The sequence below is a fragment of the Populus nigra genome, chromosome 10 (genome assembly GCF_951802175.1).
Source record: "Populus nigra chromosome 10, ddPopNigr1.1, whole genome shotgun sequence".
Classification (NCBI taxonomy): Eukaryota; Viridiplantae; Streptophyta; class Magnoliopsida; order Malpighiales; family Salicaceae; genus Populus; species Populus nigra.
The window spans coordinates 15,258,560-15,277,518 of NC_084861.1; the positions used below are offsets into that span (position 1 = coordinate 15,258,560).

Below are 18,959 nucleotides of genomic sequence, written 5' to 3' on the forward strand. Positions count from 1 at the left end.
CACTAATTATACCCCTAATAAAGTTAATTTAACCAATTAAAAATATAATTAAATTCTAGCATCTAATTAAATATTTTAATTTTACTGAAATTAATCAGTCAAATATTATTTTCTCCATCGGTTAGGTATAAGAGAAAGTTTTCATGCGTGGACGTGTTCAATGAAAAAACAAATGATGATAAGAGATGGGGGGGGGGGGGGGGGGCGGCATATGGCAGTTCAATTTGTGCATCATCAAAACATATCGGGCAAACTTGTTTCTATATTTGAAAAGCTTGTCCACAGAATTACAGCTGATAAACGTTATGCTCTGTGTGCGATGAACTTGGAGACTAGAACCGATCCTAATTCCTATACATTAATTAAATGCCTGTTCTCTGGTGGCCATCTCGTCGGATGAAATTATAGGGTACTGTACGTATGGACGGACTTATTATGCCTGCGGTCATCCTCTGTGACACAGACAACATGCGGCTGGCTGCACAAATTAATAGACCTTGAAGAGACTCGTACAAATAATCCCCGATTATTTGTATTTTGCAAACGTAATTTATTTACGATCTCAAATTAAGAAATGGTTTACAAAATAGTTTAGGCTTGCAAGGAGATACTTTGCAAATAAAGACTCTAACCACCTCTAAGATCAGGGTGGCCTAATTAAACACAAATTCGTAACTAGAAACTGAAGGAAATTTATTCTTAATTTAGATAATAGAAAATGCAAGCATCCTTCTCCTTTCGTGCGTGCTTCAATTAGCGAATCCGTATAAAGCTCGTACACCCTGAATATCATCCGCACGCAAATCCCTTTTCGCAATCCCAGAAGGAATTCTGGAAGACATGATGGCATCGGCATTTGGATCATCATTGTGGTCAAGACCGAGGAGATGTCCTATTTCATGCACGGCAACAGATTCCAGGTCCATCTGGTTAGGTCCTGGGTTTTCACTCCAATTTTCATCCGCATCGAAATGGAACATTGCATTCCTAGTTGGTGAAGTAGCATGGGCTAAGGTCCCTCGAGGACCGTCAAAGGCGTTACCATCGTTATGGTCTCCGCGATGGAATCCAATTACAATATCTGCAGGGGAGCTACCGCTAACTTCCTGAAAAGTGAATTCGGTGACCTGTGCCCATCTTTGAAAAGCTTTTGCGCAGATGGACCTTATGTTCTGTGCAGCCGGGACTTGGACATTGGAACGAAACGTGTACGTCAATTGCCTTTTTGTCCATCTAGGATTTCGAGGAAAGAAATTGTAGTGAGCTAGTGTGTGGATGGACTTGTGAGTATGGTAGTGCTTTGTGCCATTGACAACATCCGGCACGCCACATCTAGGCTGCATCATTTCGTGCACTGTACTATTGTCTAGGCTTCCTGTAACGTTCAAATGATGGTTCTGCTGATATGCCTTGATTGCAGACTCTAAAAGATCATCAAACTCATCGTCATTGGCATGGTTATGGCCCTTCTTTCCTTGATGACCGTAGTTCAAGTATCCAAATTTCTCAAGATATCTTTTGAGCTCATGAAGCCCTTTGACAGATCCATTCTTGTGGCATCCCTCCAGGTGTTTGACGAACCCAAAAGGATCTCCACTTGGTTTTGATTGAATGGTGCATGATTGCATCGCAACAAGAAGTAAAATGGCTACAAAAATCGGAAAACTTCTAGCTGTCATTGTAGACATCAAATCTAGGACTCTCCTTCACTTGTGGGTTCGAGTGGAGAACTTATGGATGCTAGACATTGATAATCTGGCTTGTTTATATAGCGCTCCTGCCGGGCAGTTCCCTTCCAATCTCGAAATTTTAGCTTCCTTGTTGAATGGGGCAAGTCTTTTTGCCCGTTAAGAGGGTTTAGAGCGTGTTTGGCAGTGTGGTTGCGGGTGCTTTTCAAATAACTTTTCGTGCTAAAATGCATGCCAACGATGTTTTTTTATTTTTTAAAAATCATTTTTGACATCAGCACATCAAAACGATCCAAAACGTACAAACCATATTAAATTTTAACAAAAAAAAAAGAACAAAAAATTTTCAAATTTTTTGGGAACGCAGCCGCAGCCGCGTTCCCAAACGGTGCCTTAATTGGTTTGGTTTGGAAACGCGTCCAGACGTTGTTTTTCTAAATTTTGAAAAAGTAAATTTGTGAAATCTTAAAAATTCTCTCCTTTTTTTTTCTTTGTTTTCATCAACCCCAATGGACCACTAAATTGTCTGTGATTGTAGTATTTGTCAAGTCTTCCTTTATAGAACCTAGAGCATGGAATATGGAATTAAAACTCTTGTTTGTTTGACCAAAATATAGAATTCATGAGTTCTTTATACTTGATAAAACTTTTCTTTTCTTTTCTTTTTTATCCTCATTACTCGTACTGGACACCCTGGAATGAAAATCAAAATCTCCGACTCGACCCTCAGAACCACCAACTCTGATAGAAGCAATCCGGAGCCCTTTCTTCGTTCTTTCCAAGCTCAAGCTGTTGAGTTTCTTGTATCCATCTTTCATGTACCCGGTTCTTTATACTTGATTTAGTATACTATTGTTATCCAGGAAAGGGGTTTTGATTAAGTTTTCTCCATGGGTTCCGTGATTCCTTATGCCTTTCTTTCGTGTTGTTGCATTCAAATTAGGCTAAGAGATGGTTGTTTAGATGAATGTAGAAGGCTAATATAGATCCTGTCCTTATTCATCAATTTTATTTTTTAATTATGTATTATTGTGTTGGGAAGAGAATTTGAGCTCCTTCTTCCGCATGGGGACGGATGGCCCTTTTCTAGAATTTCCACTGTGGGAAAACATACAACTCAAGTAGCAAGTCTTCATTACAAGTTTCCCGTGGAAACATATATAGTTTTTCAATTCAATTTTTGTCAAAAAAATATTATTTTTTCTATTTGTTAGTCTGCATGAGTTGACGTAGTATTCCTGGATTGATTTAGTGGCCCAACTGTCCCTATTTTGTCTGGCAGCTATACTTCAAATTCTTTATAACAAAGTTTTTTTTTTTTCCCCTTTCTTTACAGGCTAACCCATTTTGTTCGGTGCCTATCTTTTGTATGCTAGAGGCTACAGTTGGGCATTTATCCAGTAACCATCTTTTTAGACGTTGAAACTGGGTTTTCACCTAAAAAACCCTTACAGAAAGGCAGGTGTATGGGCTCTACTTCAGCCCAAGTAGGTGAAGAAAATAGAAAAAGGAATTAGAGGCCCAGACTCCGGTAATAATTCAAAATTTATTCAATTTGAGTCGGTGAAAATACATTATTTATCAAACTTGTTCTTATTTTTTAAAGTTTTTTTTCAAGTTTATGTGATAAAGAAGAATGTGATTAGTGAAATTAATTTTTAATGTATCAGCTTTGAAGTAAATCACATTTTAGTGTGATGTGCAAGTTCATATATATATATATATATATATATATATATATATATTATAAAAGGAGCATATTCGAGTACTTTGTTTTCAGCCATACTTGGGAGCTAGCCTCTTTCATTGGTTAGGGCTTGTTCAGGTATATGAACATGAAACTCCACATAAATATACAGTGCCTGAACCAGGAGATATTCTCGTAAAGGTATCCATTATGATTTTTCAGGCATAAATTGACAGAAAGCTAACATGTTGTTGATGTTCTTATTACATTTCAATAAGAGGCGTTAAGGTATGGTTTTCAGTTTTGCCGTAGGTTTTGTCATTCATGGGCTAAATTATTGAGACAGCTTGAATTGATTGAAACTTCTGTACTGATGTAGAGGTTTTATAATATTATTGGACCGCTCTTGCTAATTTCAGCTGGGTTTCGACCATCTGTGCTACATAATAGCAGGTGATTTGGGGCCGGGGCTTAGAATTCTTATTTTAGAAGAAGAGAGAATAATGCCCCCAGCTTCCTACAGATAAATTTTCCGAATTTAGTTCTAATTGCCACTGCTCTTTTGGTTGATTGCATAGCTTGAAAAATTAAAATCTGGTTAGCAAAATAGGCTTTTGTCAAACTCCAAATTCCTGAACACTAATTATATCTAGAAAGAAACATGCAGACTGGATAACTTCAATTGCAATTATTCTACAATTACAAGGAGATAAGATTATGTGGAAGTGACTTCTTCACATATTTTAAAATCCGCGTACAAATCCTTTATTTGCTAATACAATAACAGGTATAATAACCTTTTAGTTATATGTGGCTTTTAATCAAAGTCCATAGAGGTCACGGATACCTTCGATGTCATCCTCTTGCAGACTCCTTTTTGTCTTTCCATAATCAAAGTATGGATACATGATTGCACCTGGATGGTCTCCGCTGTGACCAAGTCCGAGCAAGTGACCTATTTCATGCACAGCGACGGATTCCAGGTCTAGCTCTTGACGTCCAGGATTGCTGCTCCAAGTTTCATCAGCATCAAAATGTAGCATCCCGATAGTTGGTCTAAAACCATGGGCAAAGATTCCTCCAGGGCCATCAAATGGCTCATCATCTCCGTGGTCTAGTTGGTAAAAGGCAATTTTAATATCAGCATCGGCAGAATTAGGCACTTCTTCGAACGTGAAGTCAGTAACTTGTGCCCATTTTTGAAAGGATTGTTTGCAAACAGACCTTATACTCTCTGCACCAGCGACTTGGACAGTTGCGCCAAACGTGTACTTCAAATTCTTTTTGGACCATCTGGGGGCTCCAGGGAAGAACGAATAGTCAGCATTGGCCACCCCATCAGAAGACTTGGAACTTTTGTGGTGCTTTGTGCTATTGAAGATATCAGCCACACCACATCTAGGCTTCATCATTTGATTCACAGTACGTTTGTCTAGCCTTCCAGTGACTTCCAAATGAAAGTTTTGCTGATAGGTTCTGATAGCAGACTCCAAACGGTCATCGAACTCGTCATCGTCAACCTGGTTCAGGTTCTTGTTACTTGAAAGATCATAATCCAAGTATCCAAATTTCTTCAGATGCTGTTTTACAAGGTGCAGCTTGGAAACAGATTGACCTTTTTGGCTTTCCACAAGGTTCAGGATGGATTTGAATGGATGATGCCCAGTTGGTTCTGATTGGACAAATTTTATCAGAATCACCAGGAGAAGAAAAAGGGATACTAGAAATTTGAAGGTTTTTTCAGCCATACTTGGAAGCCTCTTTCAATTGGTTAGGACTTCTTCAGGATGAACATGAAACTCCACATAAATAAATATATAGTGCCCCAACCAGAAGATATTCTCCTAAGGGTATCCATTATGTTTTTTCAAGCATAAATTGACAGAAAGCTAACATGTCGTTGACGTTTTAACATTTCAATCAGAGATGTTAAGGTATGGTTTTCAACTCTTCCATAGATGTTGTCATGTATGGACTGAATTCTTTCAATTATTGAACATCTTGATCACACTAACAGAATTTTTACATTTACTAACAGAATAGTCTATTAGTATTTGTACTTTCAGTCTATTGACACGAATTTTATTAATAGACTCACGAACAAAAATATTTTATTAAAAAAATTATCTTTGATGGTTTTTAATTTGTTAATAAATTCATTAATAATAAAATTAGTGATAAATTTACCAACAAATAAAGGGCATCAAAAAGTTAAATATACTGAATTCATGAATTGATTGAAACTACGTAGTGATGTAGAGGTTTTCGTTATTATTGGACCAATTATACAAATTTCACTTCAAAACAGAAATATTTTGTTTCTTTCAATATAATAAAATAATTTTAAAAATTCTCCACAAATTTTTTATTTGTTGATGGTGAAGGTTCCTCTTTCATAACTTGAATAGACTGGAATCAATACACAGTGTGATGTGATGATATTTTTTAGCCTTTTCACATCTAAATATGATGTAATGATATTTCTCATGATCAAACAGAGCGAACCATAAGTGATTAGTTGTAAATTAAGGAACAAATGTGTGGCTGAAAGCCTAAAACCATTCCACATCACTCAATTATTATTTTCTCCATCGGTCAGGTATCAGAGAAAGTTTTCGTGCGTGAGATTAATTTTTTTCTTGATTGGTTCTTAAAACAGGTCACTCATATCCATACCTATCTGTTCATAAGATTGTATTTTTTCTTATAGCCTTTCTTTAAATTCAGATTCTAGATAATGATGATGAAAGCATGCAGTTTACCTAGCAATTAAAAACAATACCTCGAGAGAATATGTAATTATTTGTGATGATTTTTTTTTCTTTCAATAAAGAAAATTGTTCATAGGGTCACTGCTCACCGTTTTTAATGGCTCAAGTGGCTTGAAACGACATCCAAACAATACGAGAGGGGTAATTCATAGTGTCGATGCTCATTCAAAACGCATTAACACATGCCTGTAGTTGTAACATTCTTCCAATTGGAGAATTATTGGACAAACAAACCAAATCCTACAGGAAATCAGCCTGTGGTGTCCTGCGTGTGTTATGTACTTTCCATTCTTCAAAGGAATGCATGTGTAATGCCGGCTTAGGAATTTGAGTTAAGCTGAGGTGGTCTTCTTGTTCAGTATAAGCAAGATAGCTAGGTTTGAACTTTGTTTCATGCACCATGCCAAGAAAAAATCCTTGGACGTGTTCAATGAAAAAAAAAATAATGATTGTTCGAGTTGTGGGAGAGAGAGGGGTTGCATATGGCAATTCAATTTGTGCATTATTATCAAAACAAATTGGGCAAACTTGTCTCTATATTTGAAAAGCTAGTCCACAGATTGCAGCTGATAGACGTTATGCTCTGTGTGCATCTGTGCGATGGACTTGACCACTAGAACCAATCCTAATTCCTATACATTAAATGCCTTTTCTCTGGTGGACATCTTGGGTTTCGTCGGATGAAAATATAGAGTACAGTGTGGATGGAATTATTATGCCTTCGGTAATGCTCTGTGACACAGACAACATGCGGCTGGCTGCACAAATAGACCTTGAAGAGACTCGTCCAAATAATCCCCAATTATTTGTATTTTGCAAACATAATTTATTTACGATCTCAAAGAAATGGTTTACAAAATAGTTTTAGGCTTGCAAGGAGATACTTTGCAAATAAAGACTCTAACCACCTCTAAGATCAGGGGTGGCCTCATTAAAAACAAATTCGTAACTAGAAACTGATGGAAATATATTCTTAATTTAGATAATAGAAACTGCAAGCATCATTCTCCTTTCGTGCGTGCTTCAATTAGCGAATCCGTATAAAGCTCGTACACCCTGAATATCATCCGCACGCAAATCCCTTTTCGCAATCCCAGAAGGAATTCTGGAAGACATGATGGCATCGGCATTTGGATCATCATTGTGGTCAAGACCGAGGAGATGTCCTATTTCATGCACGGCAACAGATTCCAGGTCCATCTGGTTAGGTCCTGGGTTTTCACTCCAATTTTCATCCGCATCGAAATGGAACATTGCATTCCTAGTTGGTGGAGTAGCATGGGCTAAGACCCCTTGAGGGCCGTCAAAGGCGTTACCATCGTTATGGTCTCCGCGATGGAATCCAATTACAATATCTGCAGGGGAGCTACCGCTAACTTCCTGAAAAGTGAATTCGGTGACCTGTGCCCATGTTTGAAAAGCTTTTGCGCAGATGGATCTTATGTTCTGTGCAGCCGGGACTTGGACACTGGAACGAAACGTGTACGTCAATTGCCTTTTTGTCCATCTAGGATTTCGAGGAAAGAAATTGTAGTGAGCTAGTGTGTGGATGGACTTGTGAGTATGGTAGTGCTTTGTGCCATTGACAACATCCGGCACGCCACATCTAGGCTGCATCATTTCGTGCACTGTACTATTGTCTAGGCTTCCTGTAACGTTCAAATGATGGTTCTGCTGATATGCCTTGATTGCAGACTCTAAAAGATCATCAAACTCATCGTCATTGGCATGGTTATGGCCCTTCTTTCCTTGATGACCGTAGTTCAAGTATCCAAATTTCTCAAGATATCTTTTGAGCTCATGAAGCCCTTTGACAGATCCATTCTTGTGGCATCCCTCCAGGTGTTTGACGAACCCAAAAGGATCTCCATTTGGTTTTGATTGAATGGTGCGTGATTGCATCGCAACAAGAAGTAAAATGGCTACAAAAATCGGAAAACTTCTAGCTGTCATTGTAGACATGAAATCTAGGACTCTCCTTCACTTGTGGGTTCGAGAGGAGACCTTATGGATGCTAGACATTGATAATCTGGCTTGTTTATATAGCGCTCCTGCAGGGCAGTTCCCTTCCAATCTCGACATTTTAGCTTCCTTGTTGAATGGGGTAAGTCTTTTTCCCGTTAAGAGGGTTTAAGGTTTGGTTTGGAAATGCATCCAGACGTTGTTTTTCTAAATTTTGAAAAAGTAAATTTGTGGAATGATAAAAATTCTCTCCTTTTTTTCTTCTTTGTTTTCATCAATCCCGATGGGCCAATAAATTGTCTGTGCTTGAAGTATTTGTCAAGTCTTCCTCCATAGAACCTAAAGCATGGAATATGGAATTAAAACTCTAGTTTGTTTGACCAAAATATAGAATTCAGTTCCACGGTACTGGCTTCATGAACCAAGAGAATGGAATACAGAGAACGATTTTTAAGATTACGTACCATAAATGAGATTGGAAACCAGATATTTGGAATTGAATCCGAGCTGAGTTAGTAGTTGAATTGTTCAAGATTTTGATTTGTGAAATGCGTTTAATCCGAATAATTTTTTTAGAAATTCAGTTCATCCAACTTGATCGAATCCAAACCTAACGGGTCTAACTGTGAGGGGAAAAAAATGTAAGAATTAAACACTGCCATCCAGAATTTTGTTTTTTTTTTTTTTTTTTGATCCTCATTACTCGTACTGGACACCCTGGAATGAAAATCAAAATCTCCAACTCGACCCTCACAACCACCAACTCTGATAGAAGCAATCAGGAGCCCTTTCTTCGTTCTTTCCAAGCTCAAGCTGTTGAGCTTTGTTTCCTCAATCCTCACAGCCACCAGGAAAGGGGTTTTGATTAAGTTTTCTCCATGGGTTCCTAAATTTCTTTACGCCTTTCTTTCGTGTTGCTGCATTCAAATTAGGCTAACATGTTGCTTTAGATGAATGTGGAAGGCTAATATAGATCCCGTCCTTATTCGTGATTTTTTTATTTAATTATGTATTATTGTGTTGGGGAGAGAATTTGAGCTCCTTCTTCTGCACGGGGACGGATGGCCCTATTCTAGAATTTCCGCAGTGTGGGAAAACAGTCAAGTCAAGTAGCAAGTCTTCATTACAAGTTTTCCGTGTAAATATAGTTTTTTTCAATTCAATTTTTGTAAAATAAAATTATTTCTTTGACTTTTTAGTTTCTAGTTTAATAAAAGTGAAAGAATACTGAATTTAGTGACAGAGAAAAAAAGATGTTGGTATCAATTCTGATCAGTAAAAAAATTAATTTTAATGATAAAATATTCTATTCAATTCAACCAGAAGAATTCAACTAATATTTCTTATCTCCGAAATTATTTTAAAAATCAGATCTAAACTCATGAAAAGTTTTTTATTAAAATTGATTTTAGATTTTGTATTATTTCTGTTTTTTTAATGTTTAACTCGATGAATTAACCGAATTATTCAAATTTGATTATATTAATATCAAAAATAATTTGAAATAAAACTTAACTTATCTAAAATTATAAATTATCAAGTTTATAACTATGATTAAAATTCACCAATGTGTACAGAGAGACAAGGGTCACTTTCTAGCAACTTGCGATTCGAGGAGAAAGAAGGGACATGTGGTGGCATTTTGCTAGAAATGATCATGTCATGTCATGCTAAGAAATACTTCATCCTGATTGAACAAGCCTTGTTGAAAAAATATGATGATTATGTGCGTTTTCCAGGAAGTCCAGGAAGTCACAGGAACAGTGGAGAGAAATGGTCAGCAGGAGGAGGAGGATAGAAATTAATATCCCACCTTACATGAGATGTGCCTATCTAGAAAGGAAAATATTGAAATATATTAAAATTATATTTTTTAAAAAAAATTATTTTTGAGATTAGTTAATCAAAACAATTATATTTTAAACAATATAAATTATTCTTTTCAGTCCAACCAATTCAGTCCAATTAACCTCAATTCAGTCCAATTGAATTCAATTAATTCAACTCAGCCCAATTTAATCCAATGATTTTGTCAAATTAATTCCATTTAATCCCTAATTAATTAATGATTCAGATTCTCTAAGGGTCCAAAATCCCAGCTGATTGTACTCAATCAATTTTCTAGCAAACTTTGAATGCAGTGGAAAAAAAAAACATGTCACAAGTAAAAATACTCAACCTCGATACATGACTGTCAAAAAAAATTTCTGAGTAAAAGTCTGACCTGATTAATGGAGTCAAGTCATCTTCGGTATGAAAAATTACTTGCCTCTCTCTACGGAAATGTCACACCGAGTTTTTGATCCCTCACCGAAGGCGGCCAGTAGGCCATTAGAAGTTGCGTAGTGAGCTTGTTGATTGTGAACAACTCAATGCTAAAATAGTTAAATTCCTCTGATTTGTAATGGAAACAAGATCATAGATAGATGATACATCTGCTCTCACTTATTTGCCTCATATTCTCGCAGATGATCCGCCTTCTCCTCCTTTTTCATTACTTTTATTTTAGATTAATTATATTCAAATTTATAAATATTTAAATTTATAAAAAATATTTGATTTTTATATTAATTTATTTTATTTTAATTATTTTTCTATTTCTGTTTAATAGTTTTTAAAAATATATATATTTTAAATTATTACTAACATGGCTATGGATGGTCTAAGACTATTGGTATACTCTAGAAAATTAGAAAAGAATTATTCAAAATGTCACCGCCACTATTTACTCACCAATGGAATAACATATGGTCTATTTGGCGGTTATATATCAAATTCACCGAAGAAAATACCGACGGACAAAAAAGATTATGTCGGTGATATGTAATATTCATCGATGGAGATCTTGGTGGAATGAAGCGTGTTAAATTTTTTTTGCGTGCTGTGTCTGTCAGTAAATCTATCGATAAAATTATTACCGACATATCACAAATCACAGACGAGAGTTTTTTTGATGAATGATTTATGTCAGGGAGCCGATCAGGAAAATTCATCCCGTCAAACTATGAGTATAAATATGAACAGAAAATTCCGTTGGAGATAGTGCTCTCTTCAACAATCACACCAAAGTTGAAAAGGATTGGCATTTGCTATTAACATGTTTTGTTCAAGAAAAAATGTGGAAGAAAAAAAAAAGGATATGTTTCAAGTCACAACCACTATTAATTAGTAAAGATAATTCAGAGTAGAAGATCCCCAATAACAAAAAATAAATAAGTACTGTTCTTGTACTCTTACATAGACTTATTAAAGCATGCCATTAAAGGATGTGATGATCTGTGCATGTATATGGAACTGAAATCCAATCTGTGCAAGAATAGAATACTGTTCAGTATATCAACCACGCAGATGGCCTAACATTCTGCTAGCAGTGATGCAAGGATGGTGTGCTTTCATACAGTACCAGAACAGGCACCAAGGTTTTTAATTATAAGTCAGACATTCGAACGCGGTTTTTAAGCACAGGTCTATTTATATTCAATGGTGGAATATGTCTATGATATTGTGGGAAAAGAAATATAATTCCAAGCTAGTGTACCAGAAATAAGAAATATTGACTGAACAACCCAGTTTGTTGTGCAAGCTTAGCCCATTGTTAGCATACACGCAGAGTAGAAAGATATCTACCGCTAGCGGGTCAACTAGTTATGCTTAAGGAGACAATATCGTCAGCATAAATCACCGCAGGACAGCTACCAGTACATGGAAAACAAATACGTGTACTCAAGAGTGGAGCTCAAATATGAACAGAATGATAAAGAGTGGGAAATGCATGCTATTGGTCCCATCGCCGAAGTCAAATATTACAAGACACTTCTAAGTCAAAAAAGAAAAGGTGGGGATAAAGCTTGTATTCTATTGCATATACACAGAAACAGACGGTCCTCCACAGTACCGCCACCCGACCACCGATGCCCTCCTGTAAAAGTCAAGATTAACAAATGAGAGGCACTAGAAATTTAACAAACTTTTCAGAAACCATGTCTCGTCACCTTTACAATTAACGCCGAACTTTTCAAAAATCCTGTCTTGTTACCTTTACAATGCCTATATATAGGGTTACCACTTCAAGCATTTCCAGTCAACAGATCATACTTGTTTCTCATACACTGAGTGACACGCATATTAAACATATACATTGAGCCGTACGTGAGAGAATAATCTGGAAATGGCAAGCCCAAGAGTGTTAGGGACTGCTTTCCTGGTCTTGCTTATTGTAGACATCGCCTTTGCTGCTAGGACACTGCAGTCAATTAGTGGAGGTGGAGGTGGAGGGCAGGGAGGAGGTGGTGGTGGTGGCTCTGGATCAGGACTTGGGTCAGGTTACGGTTCTGGGTCTGGATCCGGGAGCGGTGAAGGATATGGTGCTGGTGGTCGTGGAGGAGGCGGGGGCAGGGGCAGTGGCGGGGGCGGAGGTGGTGGCAGCGGCGGAGGCAACGGGTCAGGTTCTGGCTATGGGTCTGGTAGCGGCTCAGGCTATGGTTCTGGTAGTGGGATAGGTGGTGGAAAAGGTGGCGGCGGCAGTGGCGGCAGTGGCGGCGGCGGCGGCGGTGGTGGAGGTCAAGGCTCTGGATCAGGAAGTGGGTCAGGCTATGGAAGTGGAAGTGGAAGTGGAAGCGGAAGCGGCGGTGGCAAGGGTGGGAAAGGAGGAGGAGGAGGAGGAGGAGGTGGTGGGGGTGGGGGAGGAGGATCTGGCTCAGGCTCAGGCTCAGGTTATGGAAGCGGGTCTGGTTATGGCTCTGGATATGGAGGAGGGAAAGGTAATTAAAGCTTGCCATGAACACAGAGGTTACCTTTTCTTCTGTATTCTGAAATAAAATTGCAGGAGCTCACACATGCGTGGATATTTTCTGTTGGCGAGCAACTGCAACTGTGCATGTATGTCTACATATAAATCTCTTAATAAAGTCACTTTTTAGAGCACATTTTACTCTAAAAGTATATTTTATAGATAATCTCTCCTCAAACCCTAATAAAAAGTGAGTATATCATTTCCATAAAAACAGGATTTCATCACAAAAAAGAACTTCAAATAAAATTAAAAGAAAGGAGCTTGAACTTTTGAAAATGTCTTTGACTTGAGAACAATCCGACGGACAATGGTGTAGGGATTCCTGAAGCCTGGAGAAAATATATGGGTGGAAAAGAATTCCAAATTTAACCATCCACGTTAGAAGAACCTAACACCGATTTTTGGGAATCACCTCACCTCTTCAGTCTCTAATTTGTTATTGCTAATCTAGTTGCTTTTAATTTATCCAGAATACATGTCTGTTCTCCAATCAATTTATAACACGGGTCTATCTCATTTTGATTTCAAGTTTAGTTTTCTCCACGGTCAAGTAATTACGAATCAGAATTCCTGTAAACTTTTTTTCGCAGAATGTTTCAATCCTGAAATGATTTCATAGCTTAATGTTAATCGATATAAAAGTAGCAATCATCACATTGTAAATTTGTGACCGAAATTTATTGATTTCAAGTTTGGTAATCAGTGGAAATATGTATTACTTCGACTATATATGAACTTTATTCATGGATTTTCATGTGCATTGTAAATAATAAAAAAAAGGGGGAGGTTCTCCCCTCAAACCCGACAAATGAAGGGGAGTCCTCAATTCTACGTATGACAGCTACAACCTTTCCAATTTTTGTAGCCATTTTTCGCCTTGTTGTGATGCAATCACACACTATTCAATCAAAACCAAGTGCAGATTGTTTTCGAAGAAACTCTTTGTAAGCCATGTGCTAGCATTTTTCGCTGCATCTGAAGGGATTGTTTTTGGAAGATTTGGCTGTAAGATTTATAAATATGTGAAAATTCTGGAGGTGAATTTCTTGGCTAAGCTCCTAAGAAGCTTTTGTTACCTTCTCAAAGTTCATTTACAGGTGTATTCATGCTCTATCTGTATTTGTATCTCATTTTAGTTATCATATTTGCTTCAAATTGTCCATCGGGTGTCGAATTCAAGCACCCAATACTGCTTCTAACAGTTTGTGACCGCTACATGTTCATTTTAAACTTGTTCTGTGTGGTATCGGCATAGACATGATGTTTATTTTGAGCACTCGGCTTCTTGTTTTTTCAATTTGTCTTTGTAATATAAAGATGATAACTAATTACAAAAATATACATATGTTCTTATTTCTTTTACACTATGCTTTTTAATGTATTTTAATCTTATTGGAAGTTGTTCTTACGAGTTTGACGTGCCTAAGAGATTTTGTGAATTGATTGATAAAAGATAAGAATTTCTGCATTTTACGTTTCAGACCATACTTCTTCTAACAGGTTTTTCATCGAGTTATAATTTCAGAATGTGAGCATTTGATGTGTAAAAGTTAAAAGTACACATATAAGGCTTTTGAGAAAGATATCATGGGCAGAAATTCGAGTTCATTTGGATCTCTAATCAGACTTGCAAAATCGAGCTCATATCCTACTTAAAGCAGGATTCTCTCTTTGCACGCTACAGATTCAAATGAGCATATCTAGAGCTACAGATATTAAAATCATACGATTCAAAAGCTAAACATCATCTACACATCTAGGAATACAAATTTTATGGGGGATGCCGAGTCAGATAAAATCGTTTTGAAGGCAAACATTTAGGCACAAGCTAAATGACAAGATTGGTCTCCTGATCTGATGAGAAAACTAACGGCGAGGAGCATCCCATTATGATTGAGAGTCTGACATAGAAATGATAGGGCATAGGACCCAAGAAAAGTGCAAATCAAGTCTCTAACATTTCATGAATGAAAGAATACAGCTGGAATGGCCGGATATTACAAGAAACCAAGTCAGAAAACAAAGTCTAAGTGGCAGTAGAGTCTAAATTGCAGCAGAATTATTACAGCAGCAGAGTTAGATTTCAACACAAATTCTGAGGGATTTAACTAATCTTAATGGCCAGATAAAGAAGAAGGAATACGTAATATTAAGGACTCCTGATCAGGAGAAGAATCCTAACGAAAGACAGCAGCTGAGGGAGGGAATAAAGGAAACAAATCACGTCGGAATACTCTCTTCTTCTTCTTCTTCTTCTCTACAACGTGCTTTTCTCTTTATTTGTTAATTTTCCAGCAACTATGAACTGAACTTTGGCTTTCAGTTCAAGGGGAATAGACACCATCCTCATTATTAAGTTGTGAGAAGTAACGTTCTTCCCATTGTAATTCTTTCATATTCAAGTACTTATTTATCCTTATTTCATAATTATGCTACTGATTTCTGTTCATGCTTATTGAATTGTTTTGAGATGGTATATATGTGCTTTCTAGTTTCTTTCAATTCATAATTGTTGTCGGGGACTAGAATAAGAAGAAACAAAGGAGTTAACTTGATTGCTGGAACTATCACTTTAATTTATTAGGGAGGGGTACGCCAAGTTAAATTGCTCAAGCTTTTGAACGATTGCTTCGAATAAATTTTACAGACTTTTCTCTTAAGGCTACTGCCGAGTGAATTAAAGTTGCTTTTCAATATTAAATTTGCTTGATGGAAAAAAAATGATTAGAAAGCTTTATCTAATTACTTTACTCATAATCTTCTCGATTCCCCTTAACTTTAAAAGGCATCAAATTTGTTTTCTTGAATTGAAATGATATTTATTTTACTTTGATGATCAATAAATTTATGGGAACGGATGTCTAGACCTTTGAACTGAGCCAACGCCATATTAATTTAGTATTTTTATTTTTAGAATTTTGTTTCTTTAATTTTTTTATTCAAATCCCCTGTTCTTTTTTTATTTCAGTATGTTGTAGGAAGATTGAATGAAATTTGTCTTGTGTTCGACCTGCTTTTCACAATCATACTACAAATTTATTTTATTTATGAAAGTAAAGTTAAAATTACATTTTAGCGGTTTTGAAGAGGGACCAAAAGGCATTTTCGTTGTCTCGGGCCCGGGCACTATATGGATTTCGAATGGCAATGCAGAACATCCATCCTGGTAGAGCTTTGTTCTCTGATTCTTTTAAACAGTACATGAAAACCTTGCTAAGAGGATTAGAAGTACTGTCTGGGCCTGTGTTCCTGTTGCAACACATCCTTTTAACGATTTCTCACTCTTCTCCATTTTAAGTTCCAAGATTTTTGCAGAGAGACGTGTTGCTTTTGCTTGTAGTATCTTTTTTCTCAGGAAGGTAACGTTCTTTAAATACAACAACAAAAGACTGTTATATGTTATTTGTGATATTTGATCTTTCTTTCTTTTTTTTCCTCGTATTGCATTCATATATATTGCATAGTAAGATTTTATACAATGTTTGTGTATTGTTGGTCTCTGCTTCTGCGGTGTTTTCTGGCATAAAAAGAGAGCCTTGATGCCAAGTTTGACATTCTCGAATGGACTGATCTAGAGATGAGGGGCTGCGTTGTGAACTTTGCTTGCCTTCTTTATAGGTGAGATTTTTCTCTCTTGTTCTCTTTTCTTTATGTATATTTTAATTGTTGGCTTCAATACTTGAGCCACTGTTAGATGTACAGCTCTTCTAGTGGTCCTAATATACTTACTGCCCTTCACTGTCGCGGGGGCGACGTCTTCTAGCGACGGCGAAGGCTCCTGACATGCCTCCTGATGAGAGGTGTTGTGTGTTGGAAAGGGTTTTTGAATTTAATCATAAAATTATGATTAAACTTAGTCGTCACCTAGTATTATGGTCACTAGGAACCTATGGTTTGCGAGAGTCTGAGTAAGGGACTGATTGTGTAAGGCGAAGACGCATCACCCCCAGTGCAACCTACCTAAGGTAAATTGCATTGTTGTTTGATTGTTTTTTCTAAGTCGGGTTTCTATTCTTTGGTCTTTTCTAATGCTCAAAGCAGATCTCTCTTCATGAGAGGGTTTATACCTTATCGGGTTAAATCCTAACCATTCTGAAGTCTAAATTTTAGAATCGCACGTTTATACCTTGTATCTTTAATACTTGAGGGTGTACTTTATCGTGTAATTTTACATCCATAAATATTAAAATTTACATCTGGATCATAAAAAAAGGATTGGAAATTTTTTTGACATGTTGGTCAAATCCTAATGGATAATCATAAACTGGTTACGATATCCATTTTTTATTTTTTAAAACATGAAAAGATACAATTTTTGTTTTTTTTATGAAAAATATGGTTGGAAAAATTTCAGGATTTGGCCGTATGCAACAAAATATTTTTTTTATTTTTGAAAATGTTTTGAAATTTTTTTATTTTTTTAGTTTTTGAAGAAAACCGGGTATTTTAATACCGGATTTGTATTTTACAATGTAAATATATAACCCGATATCATGAAAAATTGGTAGAAAAATATGCGAGAAAATCACAATTTTCTTTGAAATGATTTTTTTGATAATTTTTGGATTAAAAAAAAAAGGTATAGTCCACTGCATGAATAGTGGACATGAATTATAATTCACGACCACTGTTCATGCGTGAACAGTAGGACGTGAATTATAATTCACGTCCTCTGTTCACTAAGTGAACAGAGGCAGCGAAGAAGAAGGGGAAGGGGAGAGAGGGCGGACAAGCTGACGTGGTGGTGGTCTGGCCGAGGATGACGATGTGCTGCCGGTGGTTGAAGTGATGGAGGCCAGCGTTGGCTATGGGAGGAAGAAGAAAAGGTTGCAGAGGAGAGAGAAACGGTGGAAGGAGAAGAGGGAGAGAGTCGCGGTGGCTTCTTGGTGGCTGGTTGGTGGTAGAAACGGTGGCTGAGGCTGTGACAGAGATGGTGGCTGGCGGCAGAGGAAGCAAAAGAAGAAGAAAGAAAAAAAACGCGCGTTAGGGGCTGCAGAGAGGAGAGAAAAAACAACGGTGGCTCTTGATGGTCTGCTGGTGGTTGCGCTGGCTTCCTGTGGTGGAGCTGAAGGTGGGAAGACCGGTGATGAGGGTGGTGGTGGCTGAAGACATGGTGTAGAGAGGAAGAAAAGAGAGGAAAACAGAGAGAAAGTGGCAGAAACCGGTAAGAGGCTGATTTTTTGGCTTATTTCGAACCCAATTTTCTCCTCCCTCAGGCCATGAAATCCACCTCTATTTATAGGCGGTGGAAAAGAGCAATCTTTTCTACATAGAGGAAAAATTTTCAGCCCTTGATTCGGTTGGGAAGGATCTCAACCTTTGGCTCAAAGTAGGCACGGTACACTGTCAAATATGCAAAAAAAACTGCCTGAGTTGGCATGTTTAGGCCGGCTCCGACGCCGATTAATTGTCATTCAGACTGAAATATTGATATGAAACTGTAGAGGAACTGTAGAGGATAATTTTCGTGCAAGTTTGGTTAAATTTGGTGGACTTTATATGAACTAAATGCACCTGCAAAGTAGGTAACCTGAGCAGTTATTTCAGAGATTTAAAGAAAAAGATGAACAGTTCCAAAGTTCTGATTTTGGCCAAAGTTCATTTCAGTCCTTCATCTTTCAATTGCTTTCAATTAAACCTCTAATTGACCCTAAAATTTTGTAATTAAGCCCCTGATGAACTTCAATTGGAGCCCTGAAGTTACGCGCCTATTGCGATATGGGCCTTGGTCTCGGATTTCTTCAATTTAGCCCCTAATTGACCCAAAAACTTCAATTTTCTTGTAATTTTGCCCCTGATTTCAATATATTAACATGGTAAAAATTAAATTTCGTCTCTTAAAATTTCAATCATCTCAATTAAGCCCAAATTAGGCTTCCAAACTTATTTTTTCACCAATTGAGCCCCAAATAAAATTAATTTGACCCATTTAAAGTATAATTAAGTCCTTGCACTTAATTAAATCCCAAATTAATTCTGGAACATAATTAAAATTCAATTTGACTCATGATTAAATCAATTTAGCCTATTAAAAATTTAATTATGTCCTTGAACTTAAT

The 18,959-nt window shown here is 37.0% G+C and overlaps 4 protein-coding genes across 4 annotated transcripts; 1 reads left to right on the forward strand and 3 right to left on the reverse strand.

Moving 5' to 3' along the window:
* Positions 1 to 526: 526 nt before the first annotated feature.
* On the reverse strand, positions 527 to 1,849 carry LOC133706014 (metalloendoproteinase 5-MMP-like). The gene has a single exon (XM_062131508.1). The coding sequence runs from the start codon at positions 1,686 to 1,688 to the stop codon at positions 750 to 752; it is 939 nt and encodes a 312-aa protein (XP_061987492.1). The 5' UTR covers positions 1,689 to 1,849; the 3' UTR covers positions 527 to 749.
* Positions 1,850 to 4,196: 2,347 nt separating this feature from the next.
* Positions 4,197 to 5,123, reverse strand: LOC133705787 (metalloendoproteinase 3-MMP-like). The gene has a single exon (XM_062131170.1). The coding sequence runs from the start codon at positions 5,121 to 5,123 to the stop codon at positions 4,197 to 4,199; it is 927 nt and encodes a 308-aa protein (XP_061987154.1).
* A 1,815-nt stretch (positions 5,124 to 6,938) lies between these two features.
* Positions 6,939 to 8,173, reverse strand: LOC133705992 (metalloendoproteinase 5-MMP-like). Its single transcript, XM_062131484.1, has one exon. The coding sequence runs from the start codon at positions 8,106 to 8,108 to the stop codon at positions 7,170 to 7,172; it is 939 nt and encodes a 312-aa protein (XP_061987468.1). The 5' UTR covers positions 8,109 to 8,173; the 3' UTR covers positions 6,939 to 7,169.
* Positions 8,174 to 12,276: 4,103 nt separating this feature from the next.
* Positions 12,277 to 18,006, forward strand: LOC133705788 (glycine-rich cell wall structural protein 2-like). Its single transcript, XM_062131171.1, has 3 exons — positions 12,277 to 12,868; positions 12,934 to 12,986; positions 17,848 to 18,006. The coding sequence occupies exons 1-3, from the start codon at positions 12,277 to 12,279 to the stop codon at positions 18,004 to 18,006; spliced, it is 804 nt and encodes a 267-aa protein (XP_061987155.1).
* Positions 18,007 to 18,959: the final 953 nt, after the last annotated feature.